Genomic DNA, 25,252 nt, shown 5'->3' with positions numbered 1-25,252 from the left:
GGCAAGAGGAACTTCCTCTGCCACCAGAGGTGGCCGCAGTAAATTCAGAAAGGCTGCAGCCCCATTGTCACAGGACCGTGTCCCTGGTGCATCCACTTCTAAGCCCTCGGCATGACTCGGAGATCCTCCCGAGAGGTTGGCTGGTGCATTTTGGCCACGTATGGGACTCCTCTCACCTGGATTCTTGGGTGAGGGATGTTATTTCCAACGGCTACAGGTAGGAGTTTGCAGGACCTCCCCCTCACAGGTTCTTCCGGTCAGGCTTACCAACAGCTGCGGAAGATCAGGAAATTTTGCACCAGGCAATACACCGGCTGCAAAAAATCAGTGGTCATTGTGGAGGAACAGGGCAGGGGTTATTACTCCAACCTGTTCGGTACAGCCAATACTGAACTTAAAAACTCTGAACCCTTTTCTAAAGGTGTACAAGTTCAGAATGGAATCCCTGAGGGGGTTGGGATCATTTGGTCTATTGGTCCATATTATTATGGTAGAAAGTCATTAGGTCGAATCCATTAGGTCGACATGCTAAAAGGTCGACATGATTCTAGGTCGACATGGGAAAAGGTCGACATGATTCTAGGTCGAAAGGTCATTAGTTCAACAGGTCATTAGTTCGACAAGGTCATTAGTTCGACATTGTCTATGTCGACATTCACAAGGTCGACATGGGGTTTTTCACTGTTTTTTTACCTGAATGTCAACACAGTCGACATGGACACAGTTTAAAGTGCACTGCATCCCCTCGCATCGCTCGCTGCGCTCGCAATGCGTCGGGCACGGTGCCTCGCTACGCTCGGCACACTATTTTATTCTCCCACCACGCCCTAGTGGATGGTAGGGCATGAAATACCGCCTGTCGGCACATGTTGGCTCAAAAAACAGTGAAAAACTCCATGTCGACCTTGTGAATGTCGACATAGACAATGTCGAACTAATGACCTTGTCGAACTAATGACCTGTCGAACTAATGACCTTTCGAACTAGAATCATGTCGACCTTTTCCCATGTCGACCTAGAGTCATGTCGACCTTTTAGCATGTCGACCTAATGGATTCGACCTAATGACTTTCTACCATAATGCAGTAGACCAAATGACCGCATCCCCCCTGAGGGCGGTAATAGCGAGCCTGTAGGAGGTAGAGTTCCTAGCATCATTGGATGTGAAGGACGCCAATCTCCACATCCTTATTTGGGGCCCGCATCAGGCTTTCCTGAGGTTTGCTCTGAAAAACGAGCACTACCAGTTCAGGGCACTGCCATTCGGACGGTCAACTGCACCTCGCATATTCACGAAGGTGATGGCAGAAATGATGATTCTGCTGAGGAGGAAGGGAATCGACATCATTCCCTACCTAGACGATTTGTTTCTCAAAGCAAGATCGGAACAGATCCTGGTACAGAATATTGTCAGGACCAGACAGGTTCTGTCAGATCATGGGTGGATTCTCAATATCCCCAAGTCCTTCCTGACGCCTTCTTTTTCTGGGAATGGTTCTGGACACTGTGGAGAAGGTTTTCCTTCCTCAGGAGAAGATGTTGGCCATTCAGACTCTCGTATCAGAGATTCTGGCCAAGCCTCAGGTATTGATACACCAATGTATCCAGCTTCTGGGAAAAATTGTGGCTACCTTTGAGACGATCCAGTTTGGAAGGTTCCACTCCACAGTGGATTTGCTGTCCAAATGGTCAGGGTCGCATCTCTTGATGCACAAGAGAATATTCCTGTCACATCAGGCCCAACAATCGCTCCTGTGGTGGACCCATGCTCCAAACCTGTTAGCAGGATGGAGATTCGGGATTCAGGATTTGATTCTCCTAACATCGGATGCGAGTCTATTAGGATGGGGAGCGGTGACTCAGGGCAGGTCCTTTCAGGGCCGTTGGACATTGTGCGAATCAAGGTTACACCTCAATGTCCTGGAATTGAGAGCTGTGTACTATGCGATACTGCAGGCTCAAACGTTCCTTCAAGATCGGGCTGTCCAGGTACAACACAACAACAGTGGCATACGTCAATCGCCAGGGAGGAACAAACAGCAGGTCGTGCATGAGGGAAGTTTCCAAGATTCTATCCTGGGCAGAGATGCATGTGACGGCACTCAGCCATCTTTATCCCAGAGGTGGACAACTGGGAGGCGGTCTTTCTTAGTCACCACGACCTCCACCCAGGGGAGTGGGGAGCCTCAGTCCCCAAGTGTTGCGTCCATTGTGGAGCGATCGGGTCATCCACAAATAGACCTGATGGTGTCCAAGTTCAATCACAAGGTCGCAAGGGACTGCTCAAGCCGTAGATGCCCTGACGATAGTGTGGCCTTCCACTCTGGTATACCTGTTTCCACCTCTTCCACTGCTGACAAAGTTGCTCAAAAGAGTACGAAATCAGGGAGTGTAGGCCATTCTCGTAGCACCAGATTGGCCAAGAAGGGAGTGGTATGCGGATCTTCAGACCCTGTTGGTGGAGGAGCCTTGGCATCTACCAGTCAGAAACGATCTGCTCACTCAAGAACCCTGCATCTACCAGGACTTAAGGCGGCTTTGTTTAACGGCCTGGAGGTTGAGCAACAGATTCTAGCTCATAAAGGCCTTCACACATCAGTCATATCCACCATGACTCAGGCCAGGAAGCCGGTGACTGTGGCCCACTTCCACCATATTTGGTGGAAATATGTAGGATGGTGTGAGGAGAAATGATTTCCACCAGCAGAATTTAACCTTAATAGGTTCCTCAGATTTCTGCGAGCTGGTTTAGATTTGGACCTACGCTTAGGGCCGAAATCTGGACCTTTAAAGATCCTGTCAGTTTTCTTCCAGAAAAAATTGGCTGTTGTACCAGAGGTACATAATTTTCTCCAAGGAGTGCTTCATATTCAGCCTTTTGTTTCGTCTACAACGCCATGAAGTCTGGACGTGGTTCTGACTTTCCTACAGTCGTCCTGGTTTGAACCGTTGATGTCAGTGGAATTGAAGTACCTCACCTGGAAGACGGTGGTAATTTTGGCATTGCCCTTGGCTCGTAGAGTATCAGAGTTAGGCCGGTTTCACACACTCCAACTCCTGCCGGACGGTGAAATCCCGCACGGCCAGGGAGCCGTGCCGCACACAGTAGTTTATCATGGAGGGGATGGCCACAGCCCGGCAGCTGTCCCTTCCAGTGGCGGCATCCGGCTGCAGCCGTGCGGCCGGGCCGTGGCCGTCCCGTGTGAATGGACACAATAGTGTCCATTCACAACTAATGTGTGCGGCACGGCTCCCTGGCCGTGCGGGATTTCACCGTCCGGCAGGAGCCGGAGTGTGTGAAACCGGCCTTAGGAGCTCTGTCTTGTAAGAGTCCCTACTTGATCTTTCATGAGGACAGAGCGAAATTGCGAACAAACCCGCTGTTCTTGCCTAAGGTTATCTCGGGTTTTCATCTGAACCAAACCCTTGTGGTTCCTTCTGCTTCAAATTCACCGGAGATTCCAGTAGCCTTAGATGTAGTGTGCACTCTGCGTCCTTATGGGATACTGGGCGCCCGCCCAGTGATGGGTCTCGCTGCAGTTGTTACAGAAGTCCACCTTGTTTTTGGTGGCCTCATTGTTTAGTTTGTTCTTTTGGTTGAATGCGGGTGTGCTGGTATAAATCTCACCACATTTTTCAGACATACGTATTTACATACCGTATATACTCGAGTATAAGCCGAGTTTTTCAGCCCCTCCCATTGGATCTCGTGCGCCTCAGGTCAGTAGGCGGGGAATCAGGGGAGGAGCCAGTACACCCAGTTCAAAGTTATAGATGTGCCTGTCTCCTGCGGATACCCTCTAATACCCCAATGTCTTCAGACGATTCCCAGTATCCCATAAGGACTACGTGAAAAGGAATTACTGGTAGGTATTAAATTCCTATTTTTACTTGCAATTCATTGTTAAGTAACAGCATGTTTCCTGTATAGTGGCATAATAAAACTAAGGTTTTTGGTATTGTCCATCTGTTTATATAGGTATACATTTACAATTCAAAACTGTTCTAAATGTAAATCTTTATTTGGTGTTGATAATTATATTGCATTCTCCATAAAATAAAGTGAAAACTGTATTGTCTGGTTTTTAATCACCAAATATTGCTGGGTATGAAATTAATTTTATTATGCTTCTGTATGGTGTTTTTCATATAGGTGATGGAATATGAAAACAGAATTCGTGCCTATTCAACTCCAGACAAAATTTTCCGGTACTTTGCCACTTTGAAAGTGATACACGAGTCTGGGGAAGCTGAAGTCTTTATGACCCCTCAAGATTTTGTGCGATCCATAACACCCAATGAGAAGCAGCCTGAGAGTAAGTACTTATGTATTACTGTACTTTTAATTTATAAACTGTATGTAAAAAAGAAAAATATTTACACACACACATATATAATATAATAATTTTTTTAAACTATGTGTGTGTATATGTATACAAATATTAAGACATTTTCACCAAATGTCAGCAACAACCCATACAATTAACACATGCAAAGAAATCTAACTACAGTATAGATGTCCATAATATGTTATATGTAATAATGTGAAATGTATTTAATACTTTGTACAAAAGGCTTAGTTGGTAATGGTACTGGTTTTCTCACTGGCATTTTGGATCCCAATTTTTCCTTGCATGGTGTTCCTGAACATTCTACAGGGTGATGCAAAACAATTTTAAAAGTCATCAGAGGCATGGTAAATGCTATTAAAAATATTATTTCATAATCTAAAAGTGCATGGAATACAGCTTCCTTTTAATTCGTTTTAAATACATCATAATTTCTTCGCTAATAGCAGCCTTCAGAGCATTAATAGTTCTAGGTAAATGTTTGTAGACATCTGCTTTCAGATGGCCCATTGGCTGAGTAGAAGCCTTTCATGAATTGGATGAGGATTGTCTTCTGTCCAGTAATATAGAATATTCTGCTTGTTAACAAAGCCAGGCAAATGAAAGTAAGGTCTGTCAAGAAATTGTAGCAATAATGTGTGAAATGAGCCGCCAGATATTATGAAAACAGAGATCGCCTCCAAATGTGCATCACAAATGAAGGCCCACCATCTAGACAAGATTATATTCAAAACCAATTCAAAATAAGCTGTATTCAATGCACTTTTACATTATGCACTAATATTTTGAATATCAATTTTTTTTGTTCACCGTAACATCTGGGAGTTTTTTGCTTCACCCGGAATGACTTTTCAGTTATTGATTTTGGTGTATTATTATGTGGTCACATCCCAAAATGGGTTTACAATGACTGTTATTGGTACGTGTGTGTGTGTTTTTTTTTTTTCTTCCAACCGTCCTCGGATGTCTCAGAGAAACGAGGCTAATGCTCGACCGAACCATATATAATCTCTTCTTGTGTGAGTTTCCTATGAGGGTGAGGAGTGGCAGGTGTCATGTCAACAGATATTAAATCCGTTGAGTTACAAAAAAGAATATATTGTAGTAAACCCAATATTTCTTTTCATTGCCGTATTTCATGAGATTATCCCTTAATTATTTTTTGTAAAAGTAGAACTGTAGAGTCCATTATGTATTGTTTTTTTAACTAAAAATTACTTCCTTTATTCTCTCTAACTCTGAAAGCTCCCTCTTCAGTTTTTTTTTTTGTGCTACATGTCAAGATTGATTACGAGTTATTACTCTCTTGGGTAATATGTTGCGCAGGCAGAAACCGTTTGTGAAGAATGCATCAGTACAAACATTATTGCAGTGCGATCTCAGAGAGTAATGTTATTTGTAAATAGAAACCTAGTAAGTTAAAAACTCATTTGGGTTCATTATCCAGCCAGTAGATAAAGTTGTTTTCATCAGTTGTTTACAAAAAAAAGGAAAAAAGCATTTCAGAAGCCGATGATTACTTTCACAGCTAAAGTGTTGTGTTCCTTCGAGAGAAATAGACACTGCAGCTGCTGCGTACATCAAGCATGAAGGGAAAGGTGAAGCCTGGTACCAGTTTGTCTCAGGAACAGTTATGTAACAGTTATATCAGTCCATAAGCACCACACAAAAGCAACGTGACAAGCCATTTGTCAACCACTGAACATGCAGGCAGTGTTCCAGGAAAAGGGTTGGTAGTTTGAAATGTAAGCGAATATAATTTTCCGAAGCAACAGGTGGTTATATCCGTGCATCTGTCATGGGAATTGGGACCAAGAGTTACTCTTGGAAATTGCCTGTGTTTACTTGTGGCTAAGATCCCCTATACACAAGCTAACCATTGCTTTTGTAGTATGGTGGCCACAATATGAATATTTATCATTAGAGGCATTAAGCTCCATCCTCACTTATTGTAAAGTTGGTAGTCAGAATAAGGTGCAGAAGATGAGACAAGTAGTTTGTATCTGGTCGGACCCTCTTACTCTGCCCACATAGCAGGTATCTATATACAACTTCAAAGGTTTTAATAACCTAAAAATAATCCACGCACCCACGTAGTTTTTGGAACGCTACATGTTTTTCTAAAGTAGATGTAAGTAAATCTAATAAGCTTTTGGGCTCACCAGTCATGATTCTGGAAAGGGCTTGCCGTGTGAAAAGAATTTTAAGATATTACAAATTATAAAATATATTATTGCAAATAGAGTAAAATAGGAAATGAGGTCACCTTCTGCAGACCACTTGAATACTGTTAGTTGCCATTTTCTTTTGTATTTTTTGTTACTTTTTTTATATTTAAATTGTAATGTGTGTGTGTGTGTGTTGATGTGAAGCATGTATACATAGTTGCTGTTTTGTCTAAAGCACTTTCTTCCGGTGCTGTCTGTTGCCTTATTTGGCATAGCTCTTGCTATATCTTTTTCATTTTCAGTGGTGGCCACTGATTAATGGCTTGCCTACCTAAGTCATTGATGGCATCTAGATGATACCTAGACATGGTCAAAAGGTTGATATAGCTTAATATAACCATATTGAAATGGGTCACACATATATGGTTTTTTTATTTATTTATTTATTTATTAACAGTTTCTTTTATAGCGCACACAGATTCCGCAGCGCTTTACAGAGCATAGTTATAATCAAAAACACATAACAAATTACATTTCAAGACAGTTTAGGACAAGTACATGGTTAATATGGATAGTTGCATCAGGGGACAGGACACTGAAGCAATCATCAGGGTGGCAGAGGTTTATATATTCTAAGAAAGGCACATGAGGAGAGAGTGCCCTGCCCGTGAGAGCTTACATTCTAAAAGGGGAGGGTTAGACAGACAGGGGTGACACAGAAGGGGAAGAAGTGGGCATAAACAGTAGGTTAGGATGAGAGATGGTCAGGTTTTATGCAGGAGGGTGGGAAGATGACAGCTTAGTCTTTGATATTTTAAGTCTAAAGAAGCGCTGAGTCATCCAAGAGTAGACAGCAGAGAGACAGTTGGAGATATGAGTGAGGATAGAGGGAGAGAGATCAGGAGAGGAGAGGTAGATTTCAGTGTTATCAGCATAGATGTGATAGCGGAAGTCGAGTGAGCACATAAGCTCACCCAGAGAGGATATATAGAGAAAGAGGACACCTACTATCAATGGAAGAGCAGGAGAGGTGAGGTCATTAGAGGTACAGCTGGACATTTTCAAAACTGACAGTGCAAGTACAAGCTTTAACAGTGATAGTAAAAGTTGTTTGCAGATGTAAAATGCTGATGTTATGGTTGAATTGCCAGATTAAGCAGCCAGGAGTAGTATGTTGTGTGAATTAATTTAACACACTCAAAGCAGACTTTGGTTTTCTCCGTTGTTGTTTTGTCCTTCAGTTACACTTCGGTTTAACGCTGGTATAACGCTGTAGTTATGAATCAGTTTTCCCACTTTAATAACGGCCCACTTCAATCTAGGCCCACAGATAAAATCTGCCCACAGCCTATCCGGCCACAGCCGTATGCAATGACTACTTAAGTACTCTAACAATGCATGAATTCCCAATTCCCAATAATTGGAATCCACTCGCTCAGTCCCCACCCCCTACAACACATAGCAATAAAAGTGGCTTAGAAAAAACAAAACTAGCATTCCAGGATACTATATATCATCTAGAATAAAAATAAATTCCCCCCTACACACAGGCTAGGTACTGTTGTAAAGTACACAGAGGAGATGTTCAGTGTGTTACCTAGATATACAAATCAATCCCACACATTAGATGTAATGCTCTGCAGTACAGAGGAGATGTTCAGTGTGTTACCTAGATATACAAATCAATCCCACACATTAGATGTAATGCTCTGCAGTACAGAGGAGATGTTCAGTGTGTTACCTAGATATACAAATCAATCCCACACATTAGATGTAATGCTCTGCAGTACAGAGGAGATGTTCAGTGTGTTACCTAGATATACAAATCAATCCCACATATTAGATGTAATGCTCTGCAGTACAGAGGAGATGTTCAGTGTGTTACCTAGATATACAAATCAATCCCACACATTAGATGTAATGCTCTGCAGTATAGAGGAGATGTTCAGTGTGTTACCTAGATATACAAATCAATCCCACACATTAGATGTAATGCTCTGCAGTACAGAGGAGATGTTCAGTGTGTTACCTAGATATACAAATCAATCCCACACATTAGATGTAATGCTCTGCAGTACAGAGGAGATGTTCAGTGTGTTACCTAGATATACAAATCAATCCCACACATTAGATGTAATGCTCTGCAGTACAGAGGAGATGTTCAGTGTGTTACCTGTTGGAGACAAGAGATGATGAGTCAGATGAATCTGGTATAACGCTGTAGTTATGAATCAGTTTTCCCACTTTAATAACGGCCCACTTCAATCTAGGCCCACAGATAAAATCTGCCCACAGCCGTATGCAATGACTACTTAAGTACTTATTTCCTTCATGCCATTGGTGGCCACTGGGACAGTGGGAAGGGGGCGGAGCCATGGCGACAGGCACCAAGTAGCTAACACTTTAGTGGTGCAGCCCAGGCCCCTCCTTCCCCACACTCCATCCTAGGTCAGTTTTTTCTTGGTGCCTAGGAGCACAGGCACGTTTTTAGTAGCTGCTGCAGTTTTCTGCAGCGTTTTTTTAAAAAAAAGTTTTTTTTTTTTTTTTTCTACACTTGCGGTGAGCAAGCCGGGTGGACCACCCAGGCTGCTCACCTGCTCCGGAGCCAGCTCGTCGTGAACTGCCACGGACCTGCAGGCTGGGTCCCAGCACAGAGGGACCGTGCGCCACGGAGCAGGTAAGCCGCACTTCCCCCCTCCCTCCCCACAGCATGCAGCGGTATCGCGGCTGGGGGAGACGCGAGACAGAGACGCTTCCCGATGGAAGCTTGACTCTGTCCCGCAACGGTGACCGCGAGACGCTCTGTCTCGCAGCGGCGTCTGGATAGTAGACGCCGGAGGGAGGGAACCCAGCGCACGTAGCCGCCGGGGGTGGGTGCGCTCCCGGCGGTTTCCTGGCGGTGACACTCGGTCCCCACAGGGGAAACCGAGGCCACTAGACCACCAGGGCTATTGTTGTAGCGGTGGGGGCCGCCATATTTTTCTCAGCCCTGGCAAGGTTCCAGGAGGGGGGGGGAGGTCCCTCACCTCCTCCCCGCCCAATCCCCGGCAGGGAGCCTCTATATGAGTTCCCGCCGGGGACTGCCAGCGTCCTGTCCTAATGGAGGCTTGACTCTGTCACACATCAGGTGCAGAGGAGCAGCAGGAAAGCAGCTTTTGTGTGGACACTGTGGCACCCTTCCTTCCCCGGTCTCCAGACGGGTCAGGTTGTACTACATTGACACTGCACCCTTGAGGTGTTCAGTGCTGTGTTTTCACACCCCTCTCTATATAGGGGTTTTCTGTGCAAATCTCTCTATTCACTCTGTCTTGTATTGAAGTGGGATAGAGCATAGCCATGACTTCTAAGTCAGGCTCAAAGTCCGCAGGACCCTCGCGGTCAGGGGACGCTCCTGCCCTGAGGGCCTTTAAGTGTGTTAGGTGCAAGGAGAATTTTTCTTCCACCTCGACAGACCATGGGGGTGTGTGTACACGCTGTAATGGTGGGGACTCTGTGGATTCGGCCCCGTCACAGGCATCCCATTCCGGGGAATCGGGTTGGGCGCAGGCCCTGACGGCAGCCATGAGGGACCTTGCTGGACAGCTAGCCGCTTCCCGTTCACACCCTCAGCCCCCGCCAGTGTTGAGTCAGCCTTCACAGGCGACTCTTCCACCAGCTCAACCGGCTCCGCTCACGCAGTCCCAGCCTCAGTTGCTGACGCTGGCGCCTGAGCCAGTTTGGGTACAGGGCCTTTCTTCCTCAGTGCAGGGACTGGTTCAGGTTTCTTCCTCTCTACAGAACCTGCTGGGTGTCGCTAGCAAGCGCAAGAACCCCAGAGCCCGCACCCAGAGAGCTGACTCTACGGGGACGGATACTTCAGGGGACGACCAGGCGGACACAGATGACCCTGTTGACCTGGATGACCCGGACGACCCTGACGAGGAGGCTACATCCCAGGACGAGGTTATGACTCAGTCCAGGGTAGATGCGCTGGTGAAGGCGGTCCGCTCTTGCTTAAACATACAGGAGCCAGACCAACACCCTGCGGAGGAGGCACCCTCTTTTAAGCGCAAGAAGAAGGATCCGGCTGTGTTCCCATCTTCAACGCAGCTGGAGGGAGACCTGGCAAAGGCCTGGTCTGCTCCTAATAAGAAATTTACAATTTCTAAAAGGATGGTTTCTTCTTATCCCTTTCCGGCAGACGGGCGCACGAAATGGGAACGCCCGCCTCAGGTGGATTCCCACATAGCCCGGCTGGTAAAGGCCACTACCTTGCCTATTCCCACTGTGGCGGCTCTAAAGGACCCCACGGATAGAAAGATGGAACATGTCTTTAAATCTATCTTTACTCATGCGGGTACGCTTAATAGGCCAGCTTTGGCCTCGGCCTGGGTGGCTAGGGCGGTAGGCAAATGGGCAGATATGTTGACGGAGAACATTACGTCAGGCATACGCAGGTCGGAGCTGCTTTCTCTGGTGGACCATATCAGAGAAGCCTCCATGTACTTGGGCGAGGCGGCCCTGGACACGGCTACGTTAGCCTCTAGGATCTCGGCGTCTTCGGTTGCAGCCAGAAGAGCCTTGTGGCTCCGCACTTGGAATGCGGATGCAGAGTCCAAAAAGGCCCTGGAGGCCCTTCCTTTTGTGGGCGATATGCTTTTCGGTCCGGAGCTGGACAAGATTGTGACTACGGTAGCCACTTCCAAGACAGCCTTCCTCCCGTCGGCACCCTCTAAGCCGAAGCAGTCCTTTCGTTCCTTTTGGCCGCAGGGAAAGCCGAGGGGACAATCTTCAACAAGAAGCCGTCCTCCCAGGAGGGAGTCGTTTGGTAAGAGCAGACAGTCCCAGTCTGGCAAACGTCAGCCTCCTAAGGCCCCGGAGAAGGCCTCCCAATGACTCGGGGACCCCTCAGGTCGACTCCCTGCCGGTAGGGGCTCGCCTCCTCCATTTTGCCAACAGATGGATGGAGACGACATCGGACAATTGGATTTTGAGTATAGTGTCGGAAGGATACTATCTCTCCTTCAACAGGCGTCCGCCGACCCAATTCTTTATCACGGGGCGCCCGGCCTGTCCTCTGAAGGCGGAGGCTCTCAACGCCTCCGTTCAGACTCTTCTCCAGTCTCAGGTGATAGAAGTGGTTCCTCCTCAGCAGAGGGGCCACGGCTATTACTCCAATTTATTCCTGATCGGGAAGCCGGATGGTTCATTCCGACCAATCCTGAATCTCAAGGATCTCAATTGTTACTTGAACATTCCGCGGTTCCGCATGGAGTCCCTCCGGTCCATTATACAGGCAATGGAGCCGGGGGATTTCATGGTATCTCTGGACATCAGAGATGCATACCTGCATGTTCCGATACATCCGGATCACCGCAAGTACCTCCGGTTTGCAACCAAGGATCTTCATGTCCAATTTCGGGCTCTACCCTTCGGAATCTCTACAGCACCAAGAGTCTTTACGAAGGTGATGGGAGTTATGGCAGCCTTCCTTCACCTCCAGGGAGTGCGGATTCTGCCTTATCTGGACGACCTTTTGATTCTGGGACCGTCCAGAGAACTACTCCTGCAACATCTAGGCATTACGCTGGACCTGCTCCAGGCTCACGGTTGGCTAGTGAACTGGCGCAAGTCCAGCCTGGAACCCTCCCAGGAGATGATACATCTGGGAGCGCGTCTGGATTCCCAGGCCCAGAGGGTCTATCTTCCAGACAAGAAGCGGCTGGCTTTGCAGGCCCTCTTACGAGGGTTTCTCAAGCACAGGAGAGTCTCTCTTCATCTATGTATGAAGATTTTGGGCAAAATGGTCTCGTGCTTCGAGATGGTGGAATTTGCCCAATTTCACTCTCGTCCGTTGCAACACCAGATCCTCAAGTATTGGAACCGTTCACCACAGGCTCTGAAGAGGCAGGAGGTAGTACTCTCTCAGGAGGTTCGACTATCGTTGCTCTGGTGGCTCAAGCCACGTCACCTGTCCATGGGACGGCCCTTCCTAGTCTCCGACTGGGTACTCTTGACGACAGATGCCAGCCTCCAGGGGTTGGGGAGCGGTGGTGGAGGACCGATCCTACCAGGGAGTTTGGTCCCACCAGGAGTCGGGGTTGCCGATCAATATTCTAGAGCTCAGGGCGATCTACTTAGCCCTTCTCCAGGCGGCCCCCCTGATTTGCTCTCGGGCAGTCAAGGTACAGACAGACAATGCCACGGCGGTGGCGTACATCAATCACCAGGGGGGAACTCGGAGCAGAGCAGCTTTTCTGGAGGTACAGCCAATTCTTCGTTGGGCAGAACGTCACCTCTTGGCATTGTCGGCAGTGTACATTCCCGGCGTCGAAAACTGGGAAGCAGACTTTCTGAGCCGCCAAGAGATCCACTCCGGAGAATGGTCTCTTCATCCAGAGGTGTTTCACTCTCTAACCCTTCGTTGGGGAAGGCCTCAGATAGACCTCCTGGCATCCCGGTGGAATCACAAGTTGCCTTGCTACGGGTCCAGGACTCGGGATCCAGGCGCATTTCTGGTCGACGCTCTGTCGGCACCTTGGCCGTTCGATCTGGTGTACGCCTTCCCGCCGGTTCCTAAGAAGACTCAAGCGGGAACGGGTAAGGGTAATCCTGGTGGCCCCAAACTGGCCACGCAGGGCCTGGTATGCCGATCTCCGGCTCATGGCGGAGGAACCTCAGTGGCGGTTACCTCTCCGGCCAGACCTTCTGTCTCAGGGACCCTGTCAACATCCCAACCTAGCTCGTCTCGGTTTGACGGCTTGGCTCTTGAGAGGGAGATCTTAAGAGACAGGGGGTTCTCAGATTCTGTGATAAGAACCATGATAGCGGCCAGGAAGCCGTCTTCAGCAAGAGTCTACTACAGGATCTGGAGTTCTTTCTTTTGCTGGTGTGAAGAGCACGAGAAGAATCCAAGGAGGTTCTCGTTGCCCAAGGTTTTGGCCTTCTTGCAGTCGGGAGTGGATTTGGGCCTTCAACATTCCACTTTCAAGGTTCAGGTCTCGGCGCTCTCGGTTCTGTTTCAGAGGCGCATTGCGACAAGACCGGAGGTTCGCACTTTCCTCCAGGGGGTCATGCACGTGACTCCTCCCTTTCGGAGTCCCGTAGTCCCGTGGGATCTGCCTTTGGTTTTAAGAGCTCTTCAGGTGGCTCCGTTTGAGCCTCTGGAGTCGGTGGAGTTGCGTTGGCTTTCATGGAAGGTGTGTTTCCTTCTGGCAATTGCGTCAGCTAGGCGGGTCTCGGATTTGACCGCTCTATCTTGTAAGCCACCGTTTTTGGTTTTCCACCAAGATCGGGCAGTCCTCCGTACCAGGTTGGGTTACCTGCCAAAAGTGGTATCCAGGTTTCACGTAAACCAGGAAATCGTGGTTCCTGCTTTCCAGGATTCAAGAAGTGGAGGGGCTCTTGATGTGGTTAGGGCCCTTCGCATCTATGTGGATAGGACCAGGGAGATTAGAAGAACAGAAGCTTTGTTTGTTCTTTATGATCATCAGAAGCGGGGTTGGCCCGCATCTAAACAGTCCATTGCCAGGTGGTTGCGGCTTACGGTTCAGCAGGCATACCTCCTGGCGAATAGGCCGACGCCAGCAGGGCTCACGGCCCATTCCACTCGCTCGGTAGGATCATCGTGGGCTGCGGCTTCCGGAGTCTCCGCAGAGCAGCTGTGCCGCGCAGCCACATGGTCTTCCATGCACACTTTTATACGCCACTACAGGTTTGATACTTTCACAGAGGTCGACTCTGCGTTCGGCCGTGGCGTTCTTTCTGCAGCTCAGGAGCGTTCCCTCCCGTGAGGGGACAGCGGTGGGACGTCCCACTGTCCCAGTGGCCACCAATGGCATGAAGGAAATAAGGGGATTTTTGTCCTTACCTGGAAAATCCTTATTTCTGAATCCTTTGGTGGACACTGGGCGCCCGCCCAGACGCCCCTGATCGGCGGATGGGTTGGTTTTAGGGAATGCTCTTGTTCATGGTAATACAAGATCTCTCTTTTTCTTTCTTTTATTCTCTCCTTTCCTGTGCTCCTAAGTCCGGTGGTAGTCTAAACTGACCTAGGATGGAGTGTGGGGAAGGAGGGGCCTGGGCTGCACCACTAAAGTGTTAGCTACTTGGTGCCTGTCGCCATGGCTCCGCCCCCTTCCCACTGTCCCAGTGTCCACCAAAGGATTCAGAAATAAGGATTTTCCAGGTAAGGACAAAAATCCCCTTTTTTCAATTTAATTCTTTTTTTCTCATTGACTAAGATTATTAACTCTAATTTGTTCCAAGAGCAGCGATAGTGGAACCTTGCAAAAGAACCATGAGGAGCACATCAAGACAACGGGTACAGGTTTACATAAATGTGACTATTACATGGTACAAATTAAAAAAATACACCCAAATATAAAAAAAACCCTGTCTCTACCACTTTTTTAAGTGACTTCTTTTTACATTTAAACAAATTGGCCAGATCAACCTTTTGGATCTATCGACCATCTACATGTCATCCACGTTGGATTGACATAGTTATTGCCTACCTAATTTTGGTTATTCTAAAGATCCACATCAGTCATTGACATAGGACAGACTCCTCTCTCAGCATTCAAGCTCATGTTCAACCTGTTATTTGAAGAGGAAAATACAGTGGTCTTGTGGCAGTGACCATGAAAAATGTGGGCAGCATGGACTCCTGTGGAGAGTTGACTGACAATTGGTAATCTGGAAGCCCTAAAATGTGCCTTTATAAACCTATTCTTCAGATAAATAATAGGATTTGAATTAAATTTGTTTTCTTAAACTGTCTCATATATGTGCCGATAATAGCCCTACCCCCACATGCTGCAATTATTTTATGCAGACGGTGAGAGACCGATGCACTAAGTTTAAAAAATAATCAACCAGCCAATCAGCCCCTAAATGCAATGTTACAGGATGGATTTAAAAATTACAGGAGATGGTTGTTCATACTCATCACTTTGTGAAGCTTAGTGCGTCTGGCTCAATGTAGTATACATACTGTATTCTCTGTAAAAACTTTTGTAATAAATTGGAGCTATAGTAGTCATTGTTTATAAAGAACACTGAGGCAAATGTATTAAGCCTGGAGAAGAGATAAACTGGAGATAAAGTGGAGATAAAGTAAAAGGAGATAAAGCACCATCCAATCAACTCGCAACTGTTATTTTCAAACACAGTTGATTGGCTGGTGCTTTATCTCATTTTACTTTTTCTCCACTTTATCTCCAGTTTATCTCTTTGCCAGGCTTAATACATCTGCCCCACTATGCCATAAAGGAAGCCATATATTTTGTCACACAGCATACTGTCTCTGAGGCAAGATGCGTACTGTATTAAGAGATGTTTTGTCAGAAAGATCAAAGCTCTTGTGAAATGCACAGAAGAGTTACGTGAGGTGGTTCCATGTTGAAGAAAATGCAACTGGGTGTTTGCCATTTAGACAACAAATCTGGTTTTGCAGCCAGATTCACTTCCTATCAAATCAGTCTCTGCAAACACTACTTATTTATACATCAATCACCTGTACAAACGTAATCAAAAGCAGAGCATGAACTTTAGGGGCTTTGACCATAGCTTTTTCAAGTTGATCAATATGTTTTGTTTTTTTATTATTATGTTTATATTCAGCAATCTAGATTTTCGTTATCCCCATGTTCGTTTTGAAATTAATTTAGTAGCGGTTTAAGAGATTTTTTCATAAAGGAAAATGCATTGTTCAGTAATTGTCAAACTGATCTGTGCCCGATGTGATGTGAAGTTAGTTTAACAGTAGTTGAGTTATTATAATGATTAATGTTGTAAATATTTTTTTAAGAAAGGAAAAATCTTAATCAGTAGTCAAGTAAAGGTGATAAGTATGATTTTAACATTTAGATGGGTAAGTCGTCTCTCAACTGATGTTCAGAAACCGTGGTATGGAGTCTTATTATTGTTCATTATACTGTATAGGATTTGGTAAGCCCACAGAATCCAATTTTCACACAATGTTCTCTCAAATCTAGAAGCAATACATAACCATTTGAACTGATACAATTTAAGGTGGCAGACTGTAAAATCAAAAGCTCTTAATATTAGGTCTAGCAAGGGGAGAGGCAGTTTGCATAGTCTGAATAGTGATGCACTACTCAATCATTAGAAATTGGGGGATGTGAAACAAACCATAAGATTTATATCTAATCTGTATAAACGCTAATCAAGGAAATGTAATCTGGTCCGCATTTTTGAGGGTCGGGATTTCACCCAGATTGCCCGTAATTTTACAGCAGCAACCATTTACAGGGCAAAGTCATCCTAAATATCCCAACCTCTGCAAAGTTGAACCCTATTACATTGCACCCTAAGGGTGCAATGTAATAGGAAGAGAGATTCAGGAAGTTAGCGATTTGGTAAGAAATCTCCAGGTTTTTAAAAAAAATCAAACTGCTCATCCTATTAAATTCCCCCCCCCCCCCCCCCCCCCCCCAAGTGTCTGTTTTCAGTTTTCCCGCCAACCTCGCAATGCGCAAACTGACAAAATTCAGATGGAAATCCATACTTGGTAATAGAACATTTACAAAAAAATAATCAGTCTCAAGGCGCTATCACTTGACTTCTGCTGTGTCCTAAAATTGGGATCACCATACATACAATCCCTTCAATAGTGAATGTTAAACAAAATAGACCAAGGGTCCATTGACCATGGAGAGCTGAGTTACTCTTTCCAAATGGATTCCTTCATACCCGAATGGTAATCTTATGGTGGTACGTGAAAGAATACAAAAATATCAATGTCTAGACTGCCTGAGGGAAATTTAAGGACCGAGACACATAGGGCAGTATTCAATGAGGCTGATTCGCCAGGTTTTTATGGCGATTTTGTGCTGTAAGGCGAATTTCTGACTAAAACGGTGAATCACCCTATTCAATGACCAGATGGCGAATACATTTCAAGGTTTTTTTCGCCATGATTCACCGAGTAGCAATCGCTATCTTTTTATGGTGAAGTGGAAGGTGAACTTTTAAAATAAAGTGTTTTGTGTTTTACAATTGGTGTCAAAAAATCTGGAATTTTATTCTGAGGAGGGGCATGCTATTTTTATTCATGTGCTGTATGCACATGAATATATATTTAATAAAAAAAAAAAAAAAAAAAATATATATATATATATATATATATATATATATATATATATATATATATATATATATATATATATATATATATATATATATATTTTTTTTTACACAGACCAGCCAGCAGGGGGCCGGAGCCAAGCCGCTCATTAGATATTCATATATTCACTTCACCCGATCATTACATATTCATGATCGGGTGTAGTGAATATGCCCGGTCCCCTGCTGGCACCCCCGGGGGGCAGCCTGTGCTGCCTGGCACCCGGGGAGCCCACCTCCCCCCCCCCACAAACGTTGTGGGGCAGGCAGAGAGACTTCCATCTCCCTGCCTGCCACCGTCCTCAGGCTCCCTGCGGCGTTCGCCGCAGGAGCTCATATTCGCCGGTCAGGGGCAGCGAGCCCCTGACTCGTTGAATACCGGAGCCGGCGAGGCTCCGGAACGCGGCGACCAGTGGCGAATGTGCAGCGAATCCTAAACAGGATTCGCTGCACGTCGCCTGTATTCACATTGAATACCGCCCATAGGGGTGGATACCTTGATGCGTACCCTCACTCACACTGATATGTGCAAAGACTTGTGCATAAAGGTATCTGTTACATGCATCCAGGTTCCACCACATGCTCGACAAACAAGGCCTCAGATGTGGGCTTGTACTTTATCTTACATCAGAAGCTCCTCATGAAAAATCTCTCCCAATGTATGGTATTTGAAAAAAAGAGCGAATCCTATTTCAGTTCAGTTCATAAAATTTTTCCAACATTTACTTGGATGGAAGGTGTAAAACATGATACCTGGAGTTGTGGATAATGGCCATAAACCACAGATCCGGTACGGATAAACAGTCACAGTTCCAGTGTATTAAAATTTGTACTCCTCTCTGGCCGACGTGGTTCTATAGGATAACCTATCTTTTTCAAGGCTTGAAGAGGAGTGGGAGCATTGGAGATATTTATACACCTGCAGGCGTCACTTTTAGGGAGGATGGCGCCGGGTGAGCAGCAGCTTACACGGCACTGTCCTTCTGTCCACCGGTGCCCGCACCCTCCCGCTAATGCCCACACCCTCCCCCCACCTCACCCGCCCCAGCTCCCGCTGCCGTCCTTGTGCCGGCTGGGTGAGCATCAATCAGTGGCCAAATCCAACGTCTGATTTGGCTGCTGCATTGAATAATGGATGCCGGAAATGAGGGCCACAAGGTCGTTTTTGTAATAGTGACAAGTCCGGTGAATGTATTCGTTTCCATAGAAAATTTGTAAGTGCCTTGAAACTATTAAAGAGTACTCTTTGGGAATAATCACTTCTGCGGGTTGACTTATGGTGGAAGAGAGGTAGTACTAATCAGAGTCAATTACATAGTCAATTAAACTATCTGCAGGGGTATAATATCTCCATTGCTACCACTCCTCTCCAAGCCTTGAAAAGGATAGGTTATCCATTGAAAAGCATTGGCCAGAGAGGAATACCTATTTTAATACACTGGGACTGTGACTGTTTATCCGTACCGTACCGGTTCTGTAGTTTATGGCCATTTACCCACACCTCCAGGTATTGTGTTTTTCACCTTCCATCCAAGTTAATGTTGTTTTAATAACATTTTATTAACTGAACTGAAACAGGACTCTGTCTTCCTTTTCAAATACCATATATTGGGACAGATTTTCTACGAGGAACTTCTGATGTAAGATAAAGATACCTTTTATAAACATGTTCCTGCCATTGCATGAGTGAGTATGGTACAAGCCCATATTTTAGGCCTTATTTGTTGAGCATGTGGTGGAACCTGGATGCATGTAAAAGATGCCTTTATGACTAGTCTTGGAACATATCAGTGCGAGTGAGGGTATGCATTGTTGTATCCACCCCGTGTCTCACCCTAAAATTTTCCACAGGCAGACTAGACATTGCTATTTTTGTTTTCTTTCATGTACCACCATACAATTACCATTGGGGTGTAACCAAATCCATTTGGAAAGAGAAACATTTGCGTACTCCGCTCTCCATCGCCCATGGTCCATTTAGTTTGACATGATAATAGAACATTTATCCATCAAATTTGTTTTTATCAGTACAAGTATTCAATAGAAACTCTATTATTACATAAGCGATGGCTATAAAGGCAAAAGGTGATCCTGCCTGAATACATGAAGTTGTTGTGACAGGCATACATTTCAGCAAATAGATATTTATTAACAATACTGATGAATTCATCATTTTTATTTTTTATCTGCATAATTCTCAATTAAATAGGTTTTTAAAATAGTAAGCCTTAGTGTTATTGGTTAAACTGCTATCCTAGCACCTCCGTTATGTTAGAGAATACAGTAGCTTGGTTACAGACTTCCAGCTGCTGGAAACAGTGTTCACAAAAGGTCAGACCTGTTACCCTTTATAAAATGACAAGGTTGTTTCTTGTTGTTCTAACCTGAATGCAGCTGTTGCGTTATTGGTGACAGGAGAAATGTTACACAAATAACATGTAATGGCCACAATAGCTTTCTCTAGTCGTCTGTCAGTGAAATAATGACCACCTGCCTAGCTAAAGTCCTGAGCGAGCACAGTGTTGGTATTGTGGTCAGATACACAATTTAATAGATTGTATTATAGTGGAATATTTCCAATACTCGCTATGGTTGTATAATAGAGTTACAAGTCTGAGCTCTTGCTAACTACCTGGCAGTGTGACGCAGAATTTATATGGTTTCCATAGCAAATGTGCCCAGGCTTCCCAGGATTTTTTTTCCTGTTGTGTTTTCTGTGTTCGTTTGGTATGATAAAACACTGCTGTGTTAATTGCAGTACGCAAATGTTCAAATAATAGATGAAACATTTTGTCACTTACAGAATTCAAAATAACTATGAGAGAAAGAAGACTCTTTGCTAGGGGCACTCTTTGCATTATGAATAAAACGTAACTTTTAATTGTTCATTAAAATTCTTAAGTAATACAAAGTACATCTGCTATGTGCTCATATATTGATGATGAGTAAGGAAAAAATTGTGTAAAAAAAAAAGTTAAACCGGAACCAATAAATAAGTGTGTTTGACCCCAGGTATAATCCGTTACAGGGTTTTGTACAGACTGCTGAAAATGTGTGCGGTGAAAAAAATTGAATACAAATATTTAATTAGAACAGGAAAATTCTACTATAGAGACCTTGTTGTATTTTAAATGCTACTTGCACAGCTTTAAGGATCCTCTTCTATTTGTCACAGAAATTGGGGATAATAGAAACACTTCAAAGGTGATGGTAAACTGTTTAAAATGAAAAGCTGTCTGCTGTTAATTACCTAGAGAAATTTTGTCAGAAAGGTCAATTGGTGATACAACACAATAACAATTATGTATCACTTTTTCAACACCAACATTATTAACAGCCACCACTTGTTACATTTGCATTTGTAATGCATTGAAACATTGTATTTTGGATGGGAGAAGGCAGCGTACTGTGGTAATGTGTTAGGACTGTGCTCCTTATCGCCTAATGGCCTATTAGATGTGCTACTGTACATTTTTGTGTAACCATTTATTTAGAAATTACTACAGAAGTACATTTTTTAACCTATAGTACTGTCATATAAGTTCCTATGTGAATCATGTAAACGGGCACATCAATTTTGCTGATTCCTGTGTAGTTATTTGTTATGCACATTTACAGTATGAACCGCAATTGGGTTACTGAATGAAACAGAACAGTGCTTGTCTTACAATAGAGATGCCTCTGGCAGAGGTCTCTGTCTTCTGCTTTTATCTGGATTTCCAGATATAGTTTAAAAAAATCTGATTTTACTGTTATTTATGATCCATAAAAGTTCCTGTACATTAGATTAGACTGCATTTCATGAATTCCTGAAAGCCAATATTAATACTGCTGGTACTTCTATAAGGTCATGAAATATGTTGATGACAGTGAGCAGGCATATAAACTGGATGTCCTGGGCTGCAGAAGCTGTGATGTTGTGGTGTAATTGGTATGTGTTGACTGGTGTCCTGTAAATTTGATGACATCAAGAAATCACACTGTACCTTTTGAAACAGGTTCCCAAACTCCGTACTCAAGGCACCTTTACAGTCCAGGTTTTGAGATGTTCATTTTTAAACTCTGGTCACTTATTCATTTATTTAGTCAATTTCGATGAACCATCTGTCCTCAGCTATGGATAGCCTTATCACCTGAACTGTTATGTTGCCTTTTCAGACTGAGATTGGGAATCACTTCCTTATGCTACAGGAAGGGGATTTTAATAACCTCACTTCAGCGCTGGATAGACAAAAGCTGGGAGACAAATAACACAATATATCTCAATGCTGGAGAATCAATGACCAAGCATTGGTAACTTGATATCCTCCTTTGTTTCTGTAGGTTCAGAGAACCCACTGAAATAGGTCCCTATTTCCACATAAAGGTATTTTTCTTGTATAGGATGGTCCTCTCATGAATTTTCCTCCCTTATTATGGGATCTACTGGCAATGTCTATTATAAGGAATGATGTACACTGACCTCCTAAAGAAGCCATATGTTCATATAAGGGTATCTTTAAAACAGGTATAATCCTCCACGTCAATACACCCGGATCCTCAACCAAACTATACGGGATAAGGATCCTTATGGACTAACACTCGCCTCACTAAGTGGCCCTATGTTCACTGAAAGGTATCTTTTGGGTACTCCAAAACAGTTTTAATCCAGTGAAAACATCAGACCTAAAATGCAAAAATAAAAAAAAGGTTAAAAACACCCAGACAAGGATGGAAAATACTCTCCCCCTGTTTCCGGATCAGGAAGAAGGGAACTACCAGATGGAAAGGGTACAAGGTCTCGCCATCTCCTGTATGCCTCTACTCCCACCAATGCATTTCAGGCTATCCAACACAGTCCTTTTTCAAGGTGTGAGGGGCGTCAGATGTTTATACTTGTGTAGTTATTTGCACTACACCGGTCTAGTAAAAAAACAGATCAGGATCAGGTTTCCAATTCCGTTTCAGCATATGTATAAAATCACATACTACGGTCTACCTACCATGGTACATAAATAAAAAACATCAAAGGACACTTAAAGTTCATACACATTATATTATCAGACCCAATTCCTGGTGGCCAGTATCCACACTTTGTCATAGATGCCATGTCTGACACTCCCCACGTCTTCCCGCACATTCTAGCATGATTTATGAACCGTTTTGCGTGATTTACGAACCACCGTCACGGCACTTCCGCTCTATTACACGCAGGACTTCTGCATGTTTGGAACGCAAACCACGGAAGTTGAAGTTTTGTATCCTTGGGCTAGTCGTTCCGTATTCCGCATCACCATAGGACTCCAATACGTAGTATTGTTCACCATTTATTGTGGTCCGGTCTCATAGGGATCAATTAACATAAATGTCCTCAAATTTGGACTCGCAGCCACCATTTTTTTGCCTCTTAATCCTTACAGCAGATCAACATATACATAAAGAAATAAAAACAACAGTTATAAACTTCCAAAAAGCATTTTACCTCAAACCCTACATTCAAACCATTAGACTCAATAGTTTTTAAGGAATTCATTTTTTCATCTCCATACAGGAGTCTCCTGTCTTTATCATTTATTCTCCAACTATTCTTTATCATTTTGAGTACACAAAAGGAAACATTATGATCAGTATTCATACCATGCAACCTCTTCACGTGCATAAAGTGAACTTCTTATAATCTGTATTTGGTTTTCGGTACTTGTTTCCTAGCACAGCGCCCATCGCATCGCATACCATAAGCCATACAATGGTAAGCGATGCAATGTTACGCGATGTCAGCCGATGTTATACAATTTTAAATCGTATGCCATATACAATAGTATACTATTTAAAATTGTATAATCACCCTAATGGGTGTTTTCAATGTTAAATGGGTCCCCTATACAATTATTAATTGAATAAGCACCCTAATGGGTGCTTACAATGTTAAATTCACCCCCACGTCACCCCCACTATTAATGCCAACCTGAAGCCTGGCGAGTGCAGCGAGGCCACGAGAGGCGGCGGTACGCGTCCTCTGACCTTTTCATACCCGCACTATCCACGTTGGCGTGGAGTTGATTATTAGTGTGGCCAGCGGACGTGGAATACATGTAAAGTAATACGCGGGGCTCGCTGCGCTCGCCATTCTTCAGGCTCGGTGGCTCGCTGCGCTCGCCACACTGTATTAAGTCAACTCCACGCCGACGTGGATAGTGGGGGTATGAAAAGGTTGGAGGACGCGTACCGCGTTGATAGTGGGGGTGACATGGGGGTGCATTTAACATTGTAAGCACCCATTAGGGTGCTTATACAATTAATAATTGTATAGAGTGCTTAAATTGCATCGCAATGGCATGCGATGCGATACAATGCAAGAGATGCCTTATGACTGAAAATTGTGGGCGCTGTGCTAGGAAACAAGTACCTCTTTTTCTACTTCAGAATGTTATGCATTATTGGGCTTCCTTATTATTACTACACATTTGTTGGCTTTTTATTCAAACAAGCAATACAATAAAAGGGATCCCAATAATCGTTTTAACTTTTATCCCCTAGGACAGTGGTAGCCAACCCTAGCCCTCGAGAGCTACCAACAGTTCACATTTTCCAGACAACCTAGCTGCTGCACAGCTGCACTCATTAATAACTGACACATTTTAAAAGATCGACAGATGGAGCTAATTAGCTCACTTGTGATTCTGTGAGGAGACCTGCAAAACATGCACTGTTGGTAGCTCTCGAGGACTAGGGTTGGCTACCCCAGGCCTAGGATGTGCAGTCCTGGTCATCAGTATTGTCAAAGTTCAGTCAATAAGTATCTGTATAGGTTTTGAATAACCTTATGCAGAAATAATATTGTACATGATTCATTAAAATTAGAAAAAAAAATCTGGTATATACAGGACATTAATGTGTTAAAAGTCCTACTGCTTAGTTCAATTAGCACAATTGAGTTTTTTGTAATGAATAAAATGTTATAACTAAGCTCATATCATTGTGTAAGGATAATTCACCAGCTGTTGTTTGCAGTTGCACACCTGATTCCCAACTGTTATTTATATAAACTCGTTATTTGTTTTTAATAAACATAAGTGAATTTGAATAAAAATAAGTTTTCTTTTCTATCGAATGAATAGGTTCAATCTAATTTTTTGTTAGGAATACCTGTATTTGGTGAATGACTCCCATTGTGAAGAGTTAGCTGTGTACACACTTGTACAATCTGCATGAGATCCAGATGAGATTTTGACTATGTATACAATTTAGACTATCTGCATACATATAGTGCAGATCTGCACTATATAGTCTATGCAGCCAAGACTTTCTGCATGAGATCCCTGATGAGATTTTGATTATATAGTCAAAATCTCATCTGGATCTCAATCAGATTGTACAAGTGTGTACACACCATAACCCTATGTATTTTATATAAAAAAAAAAAAAAATATATATATATATATATATATATATATATATATATTTAAAGGGGTGTTTAGAACTCGGCGATCTGTGTTTTAAGTAAGGATAGAAAAGACCATATAATTATTTGAAAAACATGGGGGGATTTAATATTTATATATTTAAGTAAAGGTATCACAGTACACAATCAAATTTCAATGATATTATAGAATAAAAAACATATAGCTG

At 44.0% G+C, this 25,252-nt stretch overlaps 1 protein-coding gene across 1 annotated transcript in view; it reads left to right on the top strand.

The window, feature by feature from the left end:
* MICU1 (mitochondrial calcium uptake 1) overlaps positions 1–25,252 on the top strand; it is a 235,671-nt gene that overhangs the window by 59,570 nt on the left and 150,849 nt on the right. Inside the window, exon 4 of the mRNA XM_083148442.1 lies at positions 4,154–4,316. Coding sequence (XP_083004568.1) covers positions 4,154–4,316 — 163 coding nt within the window. The remainder of the gene's footprint in view (positions 1–4,153; positions 4,317–25,252) is intronic.

The sequence above is a fragment of the Crinia signifera genome, chromosome 6 (genome assembly GCF_055691185.1).
Source record: "Crinia signifera chromosome 6, ASM5569118v1, whole genome shotgun sequence".
Classification (NCBI taxonomy): domain Eukaryota; kingdom Metazoa; phylum Chordata; class Amphibia; order Anura; family Myobatrachidae; genus Crinia; species Crinia signifera.
The sequence above is the reverse complement of the archived record's forward strand: the minus strand, read 5'-3'. Positions and strand labels throughout refer to the sequence as shown.